At 54.0% G+C, this 16,467-nt stretch overlaps 1 protein-coding gene across 1 annotated transcript; it reads right to left on the reverse strand.

Annotated features, from left to right (window-relative positions):
- Window positions 1-1,088: 1,088 nt before the first annotated feature.
- GRPEL1 (GrpE like 1, mitochondrial) lies at window positions 1,089-9,708 on the reverse strand. Its single transcript, XM_019453777.2, has 4 exons — window positions 9,577-9,708; window positions 6,877-7,039; window positions 5,520-5,601; window positions 1,089-2,741 (listed from the first exon to the last, which is right to left on the reverse strand). Exons 1-4 carry the CDS (start codon window positions 9,636-9,638, stop codon window positions 2,395-2,397), a joined length of 654 nt encoding a protein of 217 aa, XP_019309322.1. The 5' UTR covers window positions 9,639-9,708; the 3' UTR covers window positions 1,089-2,394.
- Window positions 9,709-16,467: the final 6,759 nt, after the last annotated feature.

Raw genomic sequence — 16,467 nt, forward strand, 5'->3', positions numbered from 1 at the left:
TAGTGTATGTATCTTTTGGAGAGTAAGAAGAATTTATTTAGGCTTGACTGTTTTAAAACACAGTGAATGCCTAACTTACGCTAAAGCACTAACACGACAATGTGTTATGAGAAAAAGTGACTTTATCATGGGTTGCCTCTTACCCCGTCACCTCCAGCTATTACGGTCACGCTAGTCCTTACTGCTCCTGCTGGCTCAGAGTCCTTGAGTTTCCATACGTAATGCTCCTGAAAAATCAGCCCCCATAATCCCATGGAATTGGTTTGTTTTCAAAATTTAAACAGACTTTGAGCCAAGAAAGTTAGAGAATAATCCAGTTATCCAAAAGAATGTTTTCCGGATGGCCGGCATCCCAGGAATGTGTCAAAGCCCGAACTCTACAATCTTTATCACCTTTTACATATTCACAAGTTGGGACCAAAGTGGTGTCCCTGCTCCAAGCGTCAGTGCTCCTCAAGCTGCAGGTGGGAGCCAGCTTACGGAGTCAGGATGGGGACGGCGTGGGACAGGCTTTAGCTCAGCACTTGTGTCAGACCAGTGTTCCCTCCAAAGTGTGAACTCTGCTTTGTTAGGCGGCCCTCTTTCCCTGAGGGTGGCGGTTCACCCATGAGGCGCGTCCAGCCCGGAGCCAGGCCGCGAAGGCTCCTCGTGAGCAGACCGCGCCGGCTCGATGGTCTGCACGGAACGCATCCGGCCTGCAGTTCCGCAAGCCCCAGGAGAACGCAGTTACCGATCTGATTTCCAGTGTAAACAGGCATGTAATTAAGTGTGTCCCCATTGGCGGCGACACTGGTGAGACGCAGTCCAGCCGTCCACCTCTCGGCCTCAGCTCTCAGCAGTGGCAGCTCCAGCTCCAGTCGACAAGGGAGGGGGCTGCACCCGTTTGCAGAAATTCGTTTGAGAGTCACTTAGGCCGCTTTGGTTTTACAGAGGAGTTCCAGGAAGGTGACCCGAGATGTTCCCAGCTACACAGACTAAAGGGCAGAGCTGTGACCCCAGCTGGGTTTTCTCAGCGCACTACACTGACTGCAGTTCTGGGGCAAGTTTTTGACCAAGTAATTTAAGAGTGCTTAAAGGAAAAGAGAATGTTTTGAAGTGGTATAAATTAAAGTTTTAATTATGGGAATATTACCTACATCTTTCAAAATTACAAGCAAAATAAATTGCCCCACCTTTATATGCAGTAAATGAATTTAACAGTGTTGACCTGACTCCTACAAATAGCTCCTGGAAGCAAAGGCAGTGGAAGGTTGGATTCTCTCTGGTTTGTAACGTCACTCGCTCCACTTTTCTCTCCAGGCGAATGAGGAATGGAGGGGAGGTGTTCTGCTGCAGCTCCTGTGTGTCTGCGGTCCCCTTCCCGGTCCCCTTCCCAGGTCTGTGGGTGGAGACATCTGCCCCCAGCAGAGGCCCAGTTACATGCCAGCCTGTGGCTGCACCAGAGGGAAGCTGACCTGTGTGCGGACGTGGGCCAAGTACACGGCCTTGGGATTTGAGCAGAGAATGGGAAGACTAAGTCACACTTAGTAGGTGGATCCCCTCCACCAAAGTACACAAAACAGTTATCAGAAAGTAGGAAAATAAAACATATTAGGGCTTTAATCCTCTTAAATAAAATTTAAAAATTAAACATTAACATTTCAAATATACCAAGCATGCAGCTGTCAGATTCTGAGAAAGTCCACCTTACTAGGGAAAATAACCTCCAGGCCATCAGTAACTAGCTAATATAGATCTGGACATTTCTACAAATAGATGAAAGAAACAGGGCAAAAGTGACCGATTTTGTCAAATTCAGTTACCGGCAAAATAAGGCGGGGAGGGCTGTTCAGGTGCTCGTGCTCACTTCCCGTCTCCGGAGAAAAGCCGGAGGCCGCTCAGGGCAGCTAGACGGTAACCGACTATAAACGAGCCCACGTACTCCAGCAAGGGCATCGTGGAACCGTTCCGAGCAGGAACGTGCGTAAACCCTCGCCTTCCCTTCACTGGATGGAGGCAGCGGGCTGAGCACAGGGGGCAGCGTGCGCCACAGGGCAGCCGGGTGGCCAGCGTGGTTCCTGAAGACACGTACTTGGCTTACGACACGTGGACATCGCCAGGCCGTGAGCAGATCGAGCTCGTGTCATCCGTGACACTAGGCTCCCGTAGCGGCCGCTGGCCTGTTCCGTAAGCATGTGGGGCTATTAAAGGTGTATTAAAAATCAATGAACAGACTCCCGAATTAGACGTCATTCGCACATCCGTGCAACCGGCTAAATTCTCTGTTTAGCCGCCGGTTACTACAGTTTTCCAACAAGATTTGGGAAAGGGTCAAAAGTAGGGAAGAGACGAGCCAACCTTTCAGGAGTTACGGCAAACGATCTCACAGGACCCAGGGCAGCCCTGCGGCGGCCGCTACGCCGCCTTCACCACCCCCACCAGGGCGGGCCGCAGGGTGCGCCCGTGTAGCTTGTAACCCACTTTGCTGACCAGCGCCACCGTGCCCGGCTCCTTCCCCTCCACCGGCGTGTGGAACAAGGCCTCGTGCTCATAGGGGTCAAACTTGGCCCCCACGGGGTCCAGCCGGAGCAGGCCGTGCTTCGTGAACACCTTCTGGATCTGGAGCTCCGTCATCACAAGCCCCTCGTACAGGTTCTTCAGGTGCGGGTTGTCGTCTTTAACCTCCTCCTTCGGGACACTCTGCGTCGCCTTCTCCAAGATGTCTGCGACCTCCAGCAGGTCCTTACAGAAGCCCTGGATACCTAGATGAGGTGGAAAGACCTCGTCATCTGCATTCCCCGCCCACTGCTGCACAAGCTATTGAACTGTAGCCTTGCAAACCGTTCACCTGTCCTCGAATGTTCGTGGTATGTTTAGGGGGAAAAAAAACCCCACCCCACAAAAACCAAAAACCTTTTCTGGGTTCGGACCAGAGCTAACCGGGCACGAAGGCAAACAGCTAACGACATGCAGAACCCCCCCCCCCCCCAGTGCTGCCCGGGCTGAGAAACCCCGCGCTCGCACACATCACCCCGCGGACGTCACCGCTACTGCCCGCAAACCGCAGGCCGAGTGGGGCGGGGGCGGCTGCGCTGGGTCAGTCTCCCAGACGCACCCGGGCCTTAACCTCACGTCACCTAACAGAAAAAACAACACAGGAGAAAAGGCACGCAAAATCCGAGGCGGTGTATCCCAGCGGGGGGTGTGCGGTTTCAGGACGACGTGTCAGATGCTAAGCGAAGCTGGGGGTGAGCGGAGCGCTCGAATGGGGACCTCCCACCCCCCACGGCTCTGACGGGGCACGACGCGGCATCCCGTGCCTGGCTCTGCAGGAGGCAGCACCTGTGTATGACTTCCTGTCACTTTCCCTCCTGCTTTGAAATGGAATTTAGGGGCGCCCGGGTGGCTCTGTCGGTTAGGCGTCCTGACTCTTGATTTTGGCTCAGGGTTTGGTCTCACGGTTTGTGAGATTGAGCGCCGCATCGGGGCTGTGCTGACAGTCAAGAGCCTGCTTAGAATCCTCTCTCCCCCTTGCTCTCTGCCCCTCCCACCCCCTCGTGTACGCATTCGCTCTCAAACTCTTAATAAATAAGTAAAATGGAATTTAAAAATTCCTACCTAATAAAAACACGTGCGTCTATCGTGGATTAAGCTTGTGCCCTTCTTGGGGAACTGCCTGCCCTCACGGACTGGACGGTCTGAGAGACCGGCACCAGGTAATCCCACAGGTGACAAGTACAATTACAGGCCACACCCCCACGGAGGAGCGTTCCAGGGCCCTGAGGAAAGATCCCACTAAGGGGCCACACTTAGACTGGAGAGTCAGGGGAGAGGTCTGTGAGCCAAGGCCTGAAGTTATCCAAACATCTGAGGACTGAAGAGCGGCCACTCTACAGGGAAGAGGCGGGCCCAGAGTAGAGGAAGGTTCCAGATGGGTTAGCAGAATGGGTGGACATGTGTCCCAGCTGCACAGGCCCGCTTCGGTCTCAGCTGCAGACCACCCCAGTAAGGCAAACGTCTCAAAAAAGAGAATCAAATGAATGTTGTGGTTTCTCAGAGCAAATCAAATTATGTTTATGCTGTAATCCATAAGTGTAAAATAGCATTATGTATAAAAAAACAGCATACCTTAAATAATTTTTCCCCAAAACCGCTAACCATCATTTGAGCTTTTGGCGGGTTGTAACCATAGGCCATAACAAACGTAACAATAAAAAGGTGGAAACGTTGTGAGAATTACCAAATGTGGCACAGAGACGTGAAGTGGGCAGATGCCGTTGGAAAAATGACTTGCTCAACATAGGGCTGCCACAAACCTTCAATCTGTAAAAAACTGCATTATCTGCGAGGCGTAGTAAAGCGAGGTATGCCTGTGTTTTAAAGTCCCTTTGGCCCGGACCAGGGCGCAGGCGGCAGAGGGAAGCGGACGGATGAGAGACCAGCCGTTCACCACTCATGGGACGGGATGCGCGTGGGGACAAGGGACAGGAAAGGGTAACTTCAGATTACTGATCTAAATAATAAGCACTAGGATGGATAACAGAATCACCTACTAAAATGAGAAAGAAAAGCACAGATAGAGGGAAAATTAAAATACCTGTGAGACATCCAGGTAAAGACGGGGAGCACACACAGGACACACAGGAGTAGAACTCAGAAGAAATGTGTGAGCCACAAAGAACCTGTGCGTGATGCCTTTCAGACCCACTGGAGGGCGAGTCTCCTGGGGAGCACGACAACAGGAGGGGAGGCCTAGCCCCAATCCCTGAAGGACCCAGGCATTTGAAGGCCAGGCAGGTAAGAAGTCAACGAACGGCATTACCACCAAAAGGAATAAAAAATACTTTGAGAAGAGATCTGCTATCTGTTCAGTGTGGCAGCACGAGATCTGGATGTTGGTGTCCACTTGACTGTGTACCTACAGTGTGTCCCTGGGCAAAGTATTTAATGTCTCACTGTGAGCCCGAGGTGGTTCTAGAATGTGGGAGAAGGATGCCTGCCTGCCGGTTCCATAAAAAGAGTTGAGCGAGTACTCAAATTGTAGCCTTCTGTTCAACGGACACCACCACCATTTACTGGCTCCGTGACGCGTGGAGAGTCATTTAAGCCTCAATGACCTCGAGTGTAAAATGGGAAGGACAGTAACACGAGTATGTAAATGCTGACAATGCAGACAGCTTAGATCTTTCTAATGGGTTACTGCTGAAGTAGCTAAATAAAGCTCATCAGGCAGGCCGACCTGCTGGAATTATCCGCAGGCTCAGACAACCTCAGGCTAACCGAGGTCTGCACGCAGTAGGGCAGTGAGCACACTCCTTACTGGAGGGATCACACCTAGAATTCTAGCGCGAGTTACAACTGTGACTTTTGCTCCTTACAACTTTACTGCTGACCCATTTCGACTAGAGAGAATGCACCCAGCAGCCCCTCCACTGCCTCACCCTGGCGGATTCTGCTGTCTGATACCCACAGACGCACTCCGCGCACCTTCCCCACCTCACAGTTCTCTAGGATGGATATCATATGGTGTTTAAAGTTACCATATAATTTTGCCTCTTCCACCAATTTTTGGCTCCTCTGTCGCAAATTCTCAGTATCTGCCAAAGCTCGCTTATATTTTTCCTAAAAAAAGAAAAAAAACAGGAAATTTACATGAATGAATCATGGAACAAATTCATGAGAGCAAATGTGACACGAGCAAATTCCAAGTCAAAACACAGATAACATTTATCATGTTTGGGATTTTAGACCACACGCAGTGCAGCTTAATACGCAGTGCAGCTTAATACGCAGAAGTAAGTTACACCTGTGTCCTTATTTTCACTGCGTGGAGAGGAAAATGTCAAGGTGCCTCGCATTTATACTGCCCCCGTGTGCACAGCTGGGAGAGGGCGAGGAAAAACATCGACTTTCTCGTGGCTCTGACGGTTTCATCACCCATCAAGGAAGGACCACTCACTTCCTCGGCACAATTTCCAAGCTCAGGGGATCCTAGAAGGCTGGTGGGGGCTGACGCACCCAGTTTCCACACCTGGAGGGGTAGAGGAGAACCACAGCCCACCGAGGAGATAAAACCCCATCTGCGAACCTTCGATACTTTGAACGTTGCCCAGACGTGGCTCCATCCCAACGTTTGCTGGGTAGCGATCGCTGAACACTGGCGCCCTGTTCGCTTCTCCAATTTCCCGGTCATCGCGCTCATCTACTGAGCGCTCCTGCTTTAACGTGGGCTCAGTTACTCCGGGGCCTCTACCCTCACGTGTCTTCCGTCTGCAGGCGGTTCTAGTGCCGTGGTAAAGAAGCCGGCTCTGGAGGCTCCAACCTTGGCTCTGCCACTCTGTAGCTAAGCGACCTGGGGAACTTCACCTAACCTTTCTTGGCCTCAGTTTCCCCATCTGTAACCAGGGATCTAACGGTTGGCTCACAGGGTGTTGTGAGGATTAATATACACAAGGTGGTAAGAACAGAGCCAGTATACAGTGTTTGATATTATCATTTGCAAATCCTTAAAGGCCCAGATTTGTGCCACCTATGCCTCTTCATGTGAAGTAACAATCAGTCCTTCTAACTAGTTCACGAAACTCCCTCCCCCCCTGGAAGAGCACAACCACCACACCTCTGGCCCCAACCCTGGTCTTCCCCTGAGACCCAGCTCAAGTGCCAAAGTGAGTGTTCCTCACCTGTAAAGACCATCTCAAGTCTTAATTCAGTATAATCTATGCGGCGTGTGAAGATGATTCTCCTGCCAGAACCAGAGCCACACAGGATTTGGGTTCTAGTCCCTTCTTCAGCAAGAAGCTGCTATAGGTCCCAACAGGAGAATGACCAAACTTATCCAAAGAACCTCGCCTGCAGTCCGACAGACCACACTCCCCACGAGAGCCTGCGCCACCTTACCACAGTCTCCTTCAGCTGCTCTTCTAGCTTGGCCTTCTCGTCCAGGAGTATCTTCTCTGTAGAGGGAGTATCTGTCTTCTGTTCATTTTGACCCACGTCCTCTTCCAGGTTCTGGCCACTGTTCTTCTGTTTCATAGCCGTGCACAACAGCCGAGGAGAGGATCTAAGATAAGTCCACAACGCTATGAATTAAGACTGTGGGTTTTTTGCTTAAAAGTCAGATGTGTGAGGGGCAACTGGATGGTTTGGTTGGTTAAGTGCCCAACTCTCGATTTCGGCTCAGGTCACGATCTCACTGTTCGTGAAATCGAGCTCTGCGCTCAAGAGTGCAAAGCCTGCTTGGGATTCTCCCTCTCCACTCTGCCCTCACTTGCTTGCACATGTGCACACACACCCTCTCTCAAAATAGAAACATTTTAAAAAGGTATCTACAGACAAGGTACTATAATTTTGGGTTTAAACATGATAAAAGAAGAACCATGTGCTCCGGAAGGCTCAGAGTAGAATGTTTCTATCCTTGGAGAAATGGAAGACCGTGAAAGGCTTTGTGCAGAGGGGCTCTAAAGGACAGATAAGAGTTACACATAAGGAGTCTGGATTGGAGGTAGGAGAGCAGAGGGATATACAGGGGGAAACAAAGAGCTCTGAAACGAATACTGGAAGTGACTTTAGATCTTATCCAATCTGACCCCCACAGGAATAAGGTTAAGTCATAAACCCAAGGTCACGAAGTTTTTAATGAATGACAGAATGGTCTTAAAACTCAGATTTCTTCCCAAATCTTGCAACACAGATTTCTCTTAAGAGCTGCTCTTAATTGTGCCGCAGTTCAATCTGAAAATAAACTCTAGTCAGTTTTCTTCCCAGATTAACTGCCTCAGTGAACCGGAGAGTTGTCAGTACGCAGAACACACGTACAAGGATGTTTCCGGCAGCACAGCCAACAGGCTGGGAACAGAGCGCTCATCAGAGGGGACATCGTTGGATCAACTGGTGCTTCCACAACATGGACTACTCCGCAGCCACCAAAAACAACGTCCGGCTCTCTTCTCTGGGGCACGCTACAGCTGTACTGTGCGGTAACAGATGCAACGTAGAGAAACCGGCAAAACGTGACGCCCTTTCTAAGGACGAACCGGAAATCCTGTGCATATACCTGTGTCTCAGGCCCTGAGAAGAATGGAAGGACCCACAGTTACTAGGGGGAGGACCGCACTAACCTTTCTTTCGTGTTTTATTTTTGTGATTTAAAACCGCTCAGAACCTAAACACTCAGTGTGCTGTTGTGAGGCCGGTCTTATTTTTCCGTTGCGCTGATTCCTGGGTGGGAAAGTCGCGGTCATTCTGCAGTCCCGCTCTGCTCCGCAGTCCCGATTCCTGTGGCTCAGCCCACACAGGGTCGGGGAGCAGCGTGGCAGGGGAACGACAGGGAAGAGCCCGTGCCCATCCGGTTCTCCAGAGAGCGAGACTGAGCCTCATGGAGCTTAGTTGCTCTTACAGCCATGACGGCTACCCAGCTCTCACCCCCACCCCCTGTGAGCCTCTTTCCACAAAAGTAGTTCAAGGACAGCAATTAATTCTACCTTCTGATCGCTTTCCTGGCCATGAATTTAGATACAAAACCGCAAACTACTTGAGCAAAAAAAAAAAAAAAAAAAAAAAAAAAGAAAAAAAGAAAAAAGAAATGCCGTTTTACTCAGGCAATCCAGGTGGGTCCCCGCTCTCTGTTCCCCTGTTTTGTTTTACAAAATTTATCAGGCTGGCAATCACACCTTCATCCCCTTTCCTTGTAGGTAATCTTCGCCCCACTCGCGGGGCTTCCCATCCACGTGCAAAAGCTCCTCCGAGGAAAAATGCAGGTCCTGCTCTGCCCAGTCTCCACTTGGCCCAGAGCAGCTCCTCTGGCAAATGACTTGGTTCTGAGCAGTTCCTACGGCAAAGATGCTAACTACTTCCCAAACTAACTTAGGAGGTAGGACTTTGAAGAAACAGCAGCTGCAGGATGAGAAGAAGAGAAAACAGGGCCCGCGGGGTGGCTCAGTCATTTCATCTCCCCACTCCTGATTTCCGCTCAGGTCATGATCTCACGGTTGGCAGGATCGAGCCCCGCCTCCGGCTCTACAAGGATCCAGCTCGTGATTCTCTCTGCACCTCCCCCGCTCGCGCTCTCTCTCCAAGTAAATACACATAAAAGGAATAATAACAATAATGAACTAGGCGAGCGCACCGACTCTTGAGGCCTTCCCTGCGGAGTCACTGCACTTGTCTGAATACATTCCTCGCTCCACGACGGCGCGGGCTTCGAGGCACTTCGGACCTGAGACTCCGGAAAAGGCGGAGGTGGAGAAGGAGTTCGGGGCCGAGTGGAAAAAGCCCGGGAACCGCCACCAAACTCCCCGAGCGCCCCCGTGGGCCCGGCCTGGCGCTGCCCGGGCACGCACGCCCGATAACTGCTAGCGACCCGGCCTCCGGCGCGGGGCCAGAGCCGGGGCCGCGAGTGCTGGGGATCGGCGCCGGAAGCCGGGCCGAGGCGAAGGCCCTGCGCGGCTGGTCCGCGCGCCGCGTCGGCGAACCGCGGGCCCAGCGCGCCCAGCTCCCGGGCCAGAGCCGGGCAGGGCCGGCGGCGCGGTCCCGGCCCGAGTAGGAGCGGCACTGGGGACCACGCCCCTCCTCAGCCACCCGCAGCAGGGCGCCCCTTACCTAAGAGACAGTGCCAAAGCCGGGAGGCTACGCCGCGCCACCCTCACGCACCGAGCCGCCATGACTGCCGCCGCCGCCGCCGCCGCCGCCGCCGTCACTGCGCACGCACCAGGCAGGCGTAGAGGCCGCTGGCCCGCCCCCTCGGAGGCCTGGCCACTCGCGTAGATTCTGTGCCTGCTTCCCCGCCCAACTACTTCCCTGCAGCCAGTCCGTAACCGCTCCTCCCCTGATGGACATAAAATATTAACCAATAACTGTGGGTCATTGCTGAGCGCTCTCTCACGCTTCAGCTTCCCCTCTCGGTGGGCGGGGTCTTAGGCTTTACGGAGCCGCAGAAGGTGAGGAGGTGAAAGGTGAAGGGAACTGTGGGAGGAGACGCTTGCGGGAGGGGCGTGGTCCAGGGCAGAGCCAATGGGGAAAAGGCTTCGGGGGGCGGGGCTCCGGAAGTGCACTGCTCAAGCCCAAGAGACTTGCAACCGGCGAGCCCTATTGCGCTTCCGCTGCCCTTCGTCCTGGGGGCGGGGGCGGGTGCCGCGCGGTGCGGGTCTCCGGAGTGTCAGGCGTTCGTTACGCGCATGTCACCTGAGGGCCGGGGCGCAGTCTGTGCACCTGCGGGAACGTGAGGGCCGCCGTAAACCCGCCGTTTGCGGACTCGTGGTGGGGATGGCGGGCAGGACCGGGGGCGGGCTGGTGGGCACTCTCAGTCCCGGACACCTGGTGGGGCGGGTGCCGGAACCTGGGAGGCGGATGTGACAGCGTTACCGTGTGGACGGTGGAGGACGGAGATACGCGTGTATGTTGCTTTTCTTTGCACCTTCGCTTTCTTCGGGACGAAACACAAATTATAACAATAAGAACAGCACCTAGGAATACCTTGGGGACTCCGCTAAAGCTCATATATCCAAACGTTGTCATTAGCCTGACAAAGGCCATTGGTACTTTATCACATGCCCTGAAGTGGAGGTGCGGCTTTTCTTACACCCCTTGGCTGCTGTCCCTCCAGCGAGGGGCCCCCAGGAGCCCTGGCTCAGCTCCTGGTCCTGCACTCCTGGCCCGCAGTCCTGTCTGCCAAGAGGGGAGGCCGGAGCCTGCAGGCACCCCGTAAGTTGGAGGGCTGGCCCTGTGGTCTCCCGGGGGGTCCTCACACTTGTGAGGACCAAGCCTCTATTCTTTGCTCTGCCCGCGTTAGAAGCATTGGTAATGCTGAATGAATGTGTGCGCTGTGCCCGAGCCTGTGACACCTGCAGGGAGAGGCAAACAGCCAAATTCAGAATGTGTGCTGTTCCATGGAAAAAGGACCCAGTTTATTAATTAATTAAAGGGCTGGAGGGGGAAAAAGGAAGTAGGACTGTTGAGAATAAAAGCTTAAAAGCATAATTAAATGGATGTGTGGACCTTATTTGGATCATCCTAGAGCAAAGGAACCATACATGTCTTTTTTATAGTTGGTTTGTTCTGAGCCTGGGTGGCTCAAGTCAGTTAAGCATCCGGCTTTGGCCCAGGTCATGATTGCCTGGTTTGTGGGTTTGAGCCCCGTGTCAGGCTCTGTGCTGACAGCTCAGTGCCTGGACCCTGCTTCAGATTCTGTGTCTCCCTCTCTCTGCCCCCTCCCCTGATTGCACTCTGTCTCTCTCTCAAAAAAAAGTAAACATTAAAAAAAAAATTTTTTTTTTAAGTAAAAAAGACCTGTATGACACGAGGTGGGGGAGTTTGAGTATAAACAGCATCAGATGATACTAAGGAGTTATTGACACTTTTGTTAGGAGATGTAATGGCCCGATGGTTAGGTAAAAATGTCCCAACTGTTTGGAAATGCAAACAGAAGCATCTACAGTATATTGCCACAGTGATTGGAATTTGCTTTATAAATACTCTTGTAAGGAAATCATGAGGATAGGAGAAACTCAGTGGCAAAATGTCGATAATGGTTAAAGCTGGGTGGTGAACACCGTCCGAGTTATGACTATTTTGTGTATTTGAGATTTTCTGTGATAAAATGTAAAATGGTCATATGCTATTTCTCCCTGGCTGTGACATTGGGCAAGCCACTTACTTGGTCTTGGCCTTGATCCTTGATCTGCTCACCTATAAAACTGGGATCGTATCATTTATTGTGAAGTTTAAAAGAGATACAAATAGTCATTTCCTAACTTTTTCAAACTCAGAAGAAATCAAAGGGGCGTCCTAAATAGCTTGTAGCGCGCGGCATGCGGGCAACCAGCAGAGAGTTATAGCCACTGTGTCCCGAGACAGAGACAAGCACAGGTTGTCGTGGGGGCGATGCCCCACCGGAGACCCGGCCACCAGTTGGTCAAGGCCCGCCAGGAAGCCATGCCCTCTCCATCTGTATCCTGCCCCTTGGAATTTCCCTGAGCAGCAGTCTGCCTGTGCTGCCACCTCGTGGCCACATTGGGAACTGCTCCAAAGGGAGCTTGGGTCACGCCTGGGAAGATGTCAGTTGGCCACTGCTCTTGAGATCCTGCTGAGATAGTCCCCCCAGATCTTCAGTGCAAGTCCTCTCCATGGAGACGAAGCTGCTTGTATGGGAAGACTCTTGGGTCAGCCTGCAAAACACACTTTTAGCAAAGGTCATGGGTGGCCTGGACAGCGATGCGGGAAAAGCAAGCCATACCGTGGGCGTGGCACCCCCAACAAAGATGGGATGACGGTTAAGAAGGCGTCCTCGGGAGAAGGTCTGGCAGACGGCCCAATAGCGTGTGGGCCATGGGTGTGATCCTCATAATAGTCGAGCGCCCGTGGGTGCCAGGCTCTGGGCAGATGTTCTTTTGGGTCAGCACACAATATGGTGAGGAGGACACGGAGCCCAGTCAGGTTAGGTGACCCGTTCAAGGTCACAGAGGCGGAAAAGGCAGAGCTTTTGCATAGTTTTCTCAACTTCGATATGACTGTCAGAGGCGAAGCCAGACCTGCATCCGTGTTGGCTGCCACAAGCTGCATTGTTTTTGTTATTATTATCATTCTCATTTTATTATTGTCCCTGAGCAGGGACATGGATTTTCATCCTTTTATCCAACTCTGAAATGAGCCAATAAAAAAAAAAAATATGGTAACGGTGTGGTAGGCGGAATTCTAAAGATGGGCCCAAGATCCCCACCCTACGGTTATCCAATCCGACACTAGATGAATCTAGATGCTTCTCTGAAGGCACTTGGCAGGCGTAATGGAAGGCCCAAGCCAGGCGGCCTTAATGGAGATTATCCGGTGGCCTTGGCCTCGGTGAGCCCTTTACAAGTGGAGAGTTTGCCCCAGCAGGCAACGTCACAGAGCTTTTCAAAGCCTGAGAATGGGTCGGGTGGCTGCTTTGGAGATGGAGGGGACGAGTGAGAGACAAGGCAAGGGTGTGGCCTCTAGGAGCAGAGGAAGGCCCTCCGCTGCTGGCCAGCAAGGAAATGAGGACCTCGGATCTGCTGTTCAAGGACCCGAACTCCACCAGCAGCCTGAGGAGCCCCCCAAGAGCCCAGCCTGCCAGCACCTGTGGTTCCAAGGCCCAGAATGGAGACCCCAGCCCCGTGCACTGAGCCACAGCATAAGCCCGGGAGGCGGCCATACGTTTATTGTCTGGGCCTTCTTTGATCATGTTTTTTTAATGTTTGTTTTTTGAGAGAGAGAGAGAGAGAGAAAGAAAGAGAGAGATAGCATGAGCGGGGGGGGGGGGGTGCAGAGAGAGAGAGAGGGAGACACAGAATCCAAAGCAGGCTCTAGGCTGTTGGTCCTGTACAAACCACTGCAACACGACGAAGGTTGGCGGGGCTGTGCCCGAGAAGTCCTGTGGTCTGTGGAGTCCCGGGAGGCACCCGACCCACATAGGGCTTGTCCGGGAAGGCTTCCTGGAGGGGGCGGTGCCAGAGCCAAATCTTCAAGGATGAGTGACGCGCCCAAGCAGAAGGAATGGGGGTTCCCCCCCACAGCACAAGCACTGGCGCAGGGGTGGGGAGGGAGAGGGTGGAGAAGAGGGCCGTGTGGAGAGAGGGGGCCGGCTGGGGAACGAACCCACCCAGAGGGGCTGGCCCTGCACACCCCGGTGACTCTGTAGAGGAGGTTTAGGGGGGAGGTTTCTCCCTCATAAATGTCTCTTCTAACTGTCGCACCCCTGGACCGTCGGTGGCCCGAAGGCAGGGGCAGGCCGTCCTCCAGCGCCAGCACCCACGGCAGCACCGGGCACAGAGCCGACGAGGTCACACGTCTGCTGAGTGGGTGTCGGCACCGATCCAGGGCCTTCCCGGGAGGGGCTGATTCCCAGACGCTCACAGCCACTGGGCACGGAGACCGCTGGGCCCGGAGGCCCGAGGGCAGGCGGGGCGAAGAGACACAGGTGCGGGAAGCCGGGAGTCAGGCGGGCACCAGGGTCACGGCCAGAGGCCCCAGGACTTCCAGCTGGAGCCCTCTGCTCAGTGCCCGACACGGGCTTGAACCCATGAACTGCGAGATCATGACCTGAGCCAAAGTCGGACGCTTAACCGACTGGGCCACCCAGGCGCCCCATCTTTGATCATGTTTTGGATCTCAGCACACAGAATGGATTAATCGTACACCTCGTTCCCTTTTTCATCATTGCGGCTCATTCTTGGCCCACTTTTGATTGTTCCTTTGTTTTGGTGGCTGAACCCTCCGCCCAGAGGAAACCGGGGTTCCCAGGCCCAAGACATGCCTGGATGAGGTACCTGAGGTCTGGCAGCAAGTTTCACTGCCCCTTGTCCCTAGCACACTGGCTCCAAGCAGAAAGGATGTGCTTGGCAAGAACATGCCACCAGAAGGGGCCACAGCCGTTGAAGCTGAAATAACTTTCTGCAAAAAGAGCCCCGTCATTTGCACGGGGAACGAGTGAACGCGCCATTAACTCACAGCATTTCCCTGAGAACGTTGTAAAGATACCTGCAGCTTTCAGACCACGTGGGGCTCAGGTGGCCGCCTGGGTGGCCTTCTTTTCTCCCGCAGAGGTAGGCAGAGGGTGGCCTTGGCTTGCCCAAAGGACAGGAAAAGAGGGAGGAGGCGGTGAGCCCCTCGAGTTCCGGGGAGAGCTCCTTACAGAGCCTGTGGACGTGAGAGACAATTTGAATCTAAGGCTGATTAAATTGTTCACCAGAAGCCCGCTGCGTTTCGAACCCTCCTGTGTGTTGGTCAAATCCATCATGGGCCAGAAAAAAGAACCATGAAAAGCTCTGTGGGTGAGGATTGGCAGGAGGGACGGTTCCTCATTAGAAAAATAATAGAGCTTATTATAGAGGCATTGGAAGATGCAAACCATGGGGTATTCCCCCACCTTCTGCGTCTCTCTCTCTCTCTCTCTCTCTCTCTCTCTCTCTCTCTCGCGCCCCCAGTAGGAAGCCGAGTCCCTGTGCTGTCCGGCTCCCCCCGACTCTGCCCTTGGATTGATCACAAGCCCAGAGCTGGAGCCAGAGGCATCTTGGGGTGATGGCCGTGACCCTGCGGGGCCACAGTGAACAGGGGTGAAGTGGGTCTCTCCCCTGAATAATGAGGCTAAGGACACTCGTGGTATTGGGAGAAGCACGCGGCTCGGCTGCACATCCCCCAGATGATCTGTGGCGGTGACAGTGGCCGCGGCTGCCACCAGCAACAGTGTTCAGGGGACGGGTGACGTGATGGCGATGGGCGATGCGTGCGGTGCCTTCCCACGGGCAGTGCTGGAGAGCCGCGGGGCTCCCGGGGGCTGTGTCTGAAGCTGGGTGCCGGGGAGCCTCCTGACCCGCTGTCCCTTCCCCCTGCCACTGGCAGCCTGGGCTGGCCGTCAGGACACAGCTGCGCTGGTGCGGGGCCCACACAGGGCACTAACCCCTCCTGGATCAGCCAAACAGCAGTAGCCCAAACCGCAGACCTCAACTTCCCCGCGTGCGGAAGTCCAGGGGTGCGTAGCGCGTGGCTCCCATGGTGGCCCTGTGCGCCCAGGTTCTCGGGGGCCCAGACTCCTTCCCCCTGCAGCTCTGCCCTCGCCACCGTGTGGCCCTGTCCTCACCATTGGGGTGGAGCAAAGGCCATCATCACTGCAGCATCCCAAACGGCAGACCCGCGGAATTGGGGGAGGGGAAAGGCCACACCGCAGCAATCTCTTGTGGACGTTCCGCGCGGGGGTGGGTGGAGGGGGAGGTTTGCAAGCTGGGATCCTGGGTCACTGCGTGCAGCCTGTGAGCTTGCTCCTTCCCGCTCTTCCATCCCGGCCTCGCCCCTGCACCTCCGCTGTCCACCCTGGTGTGGATCTATGTCTCTTGTCCGTCTTGTTTTCTAGTGGGCCTTACGCTGGAGCGTAAGCTCCGTGGGGGCGGCCCAGGGTCTGTTTTACCCGCTGCTGATCTCGACGGCCCACGACAGCCCCGGCGCTCAGTGCAGGCCCGGCTGAGCGGATGCGTGGTGAAGGCCTCTGGGAAGTCTGAGTAGGAGAAGGCTCTTTGGTGACTAGATCAGAATGTCGTCCCTCTCCGTGGCAGGATTAAAATCATCGCTGCTTCGCAGATTAGACAGTTTCCCCTTAGGTGTGGAAACTCAGGGGCGTTCCCCTTCCCCAAAGGGAGTCTCCGAAGCCGAAGATGTTCTTTTCAGAGACAAAGCCAGCACCCTAAGGCCACAGAAAAGCACATCGGAGCTTGGCCAGGGCCGCGACCCTAGGGAGAAGCCCATCCATGCCCCTGCCTGGCTTACCCGGCCTCCTGCCGGGCCTCGGCCCATCTTCCCCCACCGTGAGCTGCAAAGGGCATCTGAGAAGCCCCAGGTGGTGTTACAGATGGCCGGTGCGGGGCTCTGTTTCTGGAACAGGCCGCATCTGAGTATGAAGCAAACAACTTCAACCCAGAGCCTCTTTCTCAAAAATTGGGTTACGAAAACACGCGTAATGTTTTAAAGTGGTTTTTAAGGGTGATT

The sequence above is a fragment of the Panthera pardus genome, unplaced genomic scaffold (assembly GCF_024362965.1).
Source record: "Panthera pardus isolate Hobbes unplaced genomic scaffold, ASM2436296v1 HiC_scaffold_13, whole genome shotgun sequence".
NCBI classification, from domain to species: domain Eukaryota; kingdom Metazoa; phylum Chordata; class Mammalia; order Carnivora; family Felidae; genus Panthera; species Panthera pardus.

Coding starts and splice junctions, on each gene's coding strand:
- GRPEL1 (XM_019453777.2), bottom strand. CDS start 9,638: ATGGCGGCTCGGTGCGTGAGGGTGGCGCGGCGTAGCCTCCCGGCTTTG. Junction 7,040..9,576: donor GCTTTGGCACTGTCTCTTAG/GTAAGGGGCGCC, acceptor GACTTATCTTAG/ATCCTCTCCTCGGCTGTTGT. Junction 5,602..6,876: donor AGCAGCTGAAGGAGACTGTG/GTAAGGTGGCGC, acceptor TTCTTTTTTTAG/GAAAAATATAAGCGAGCTTT.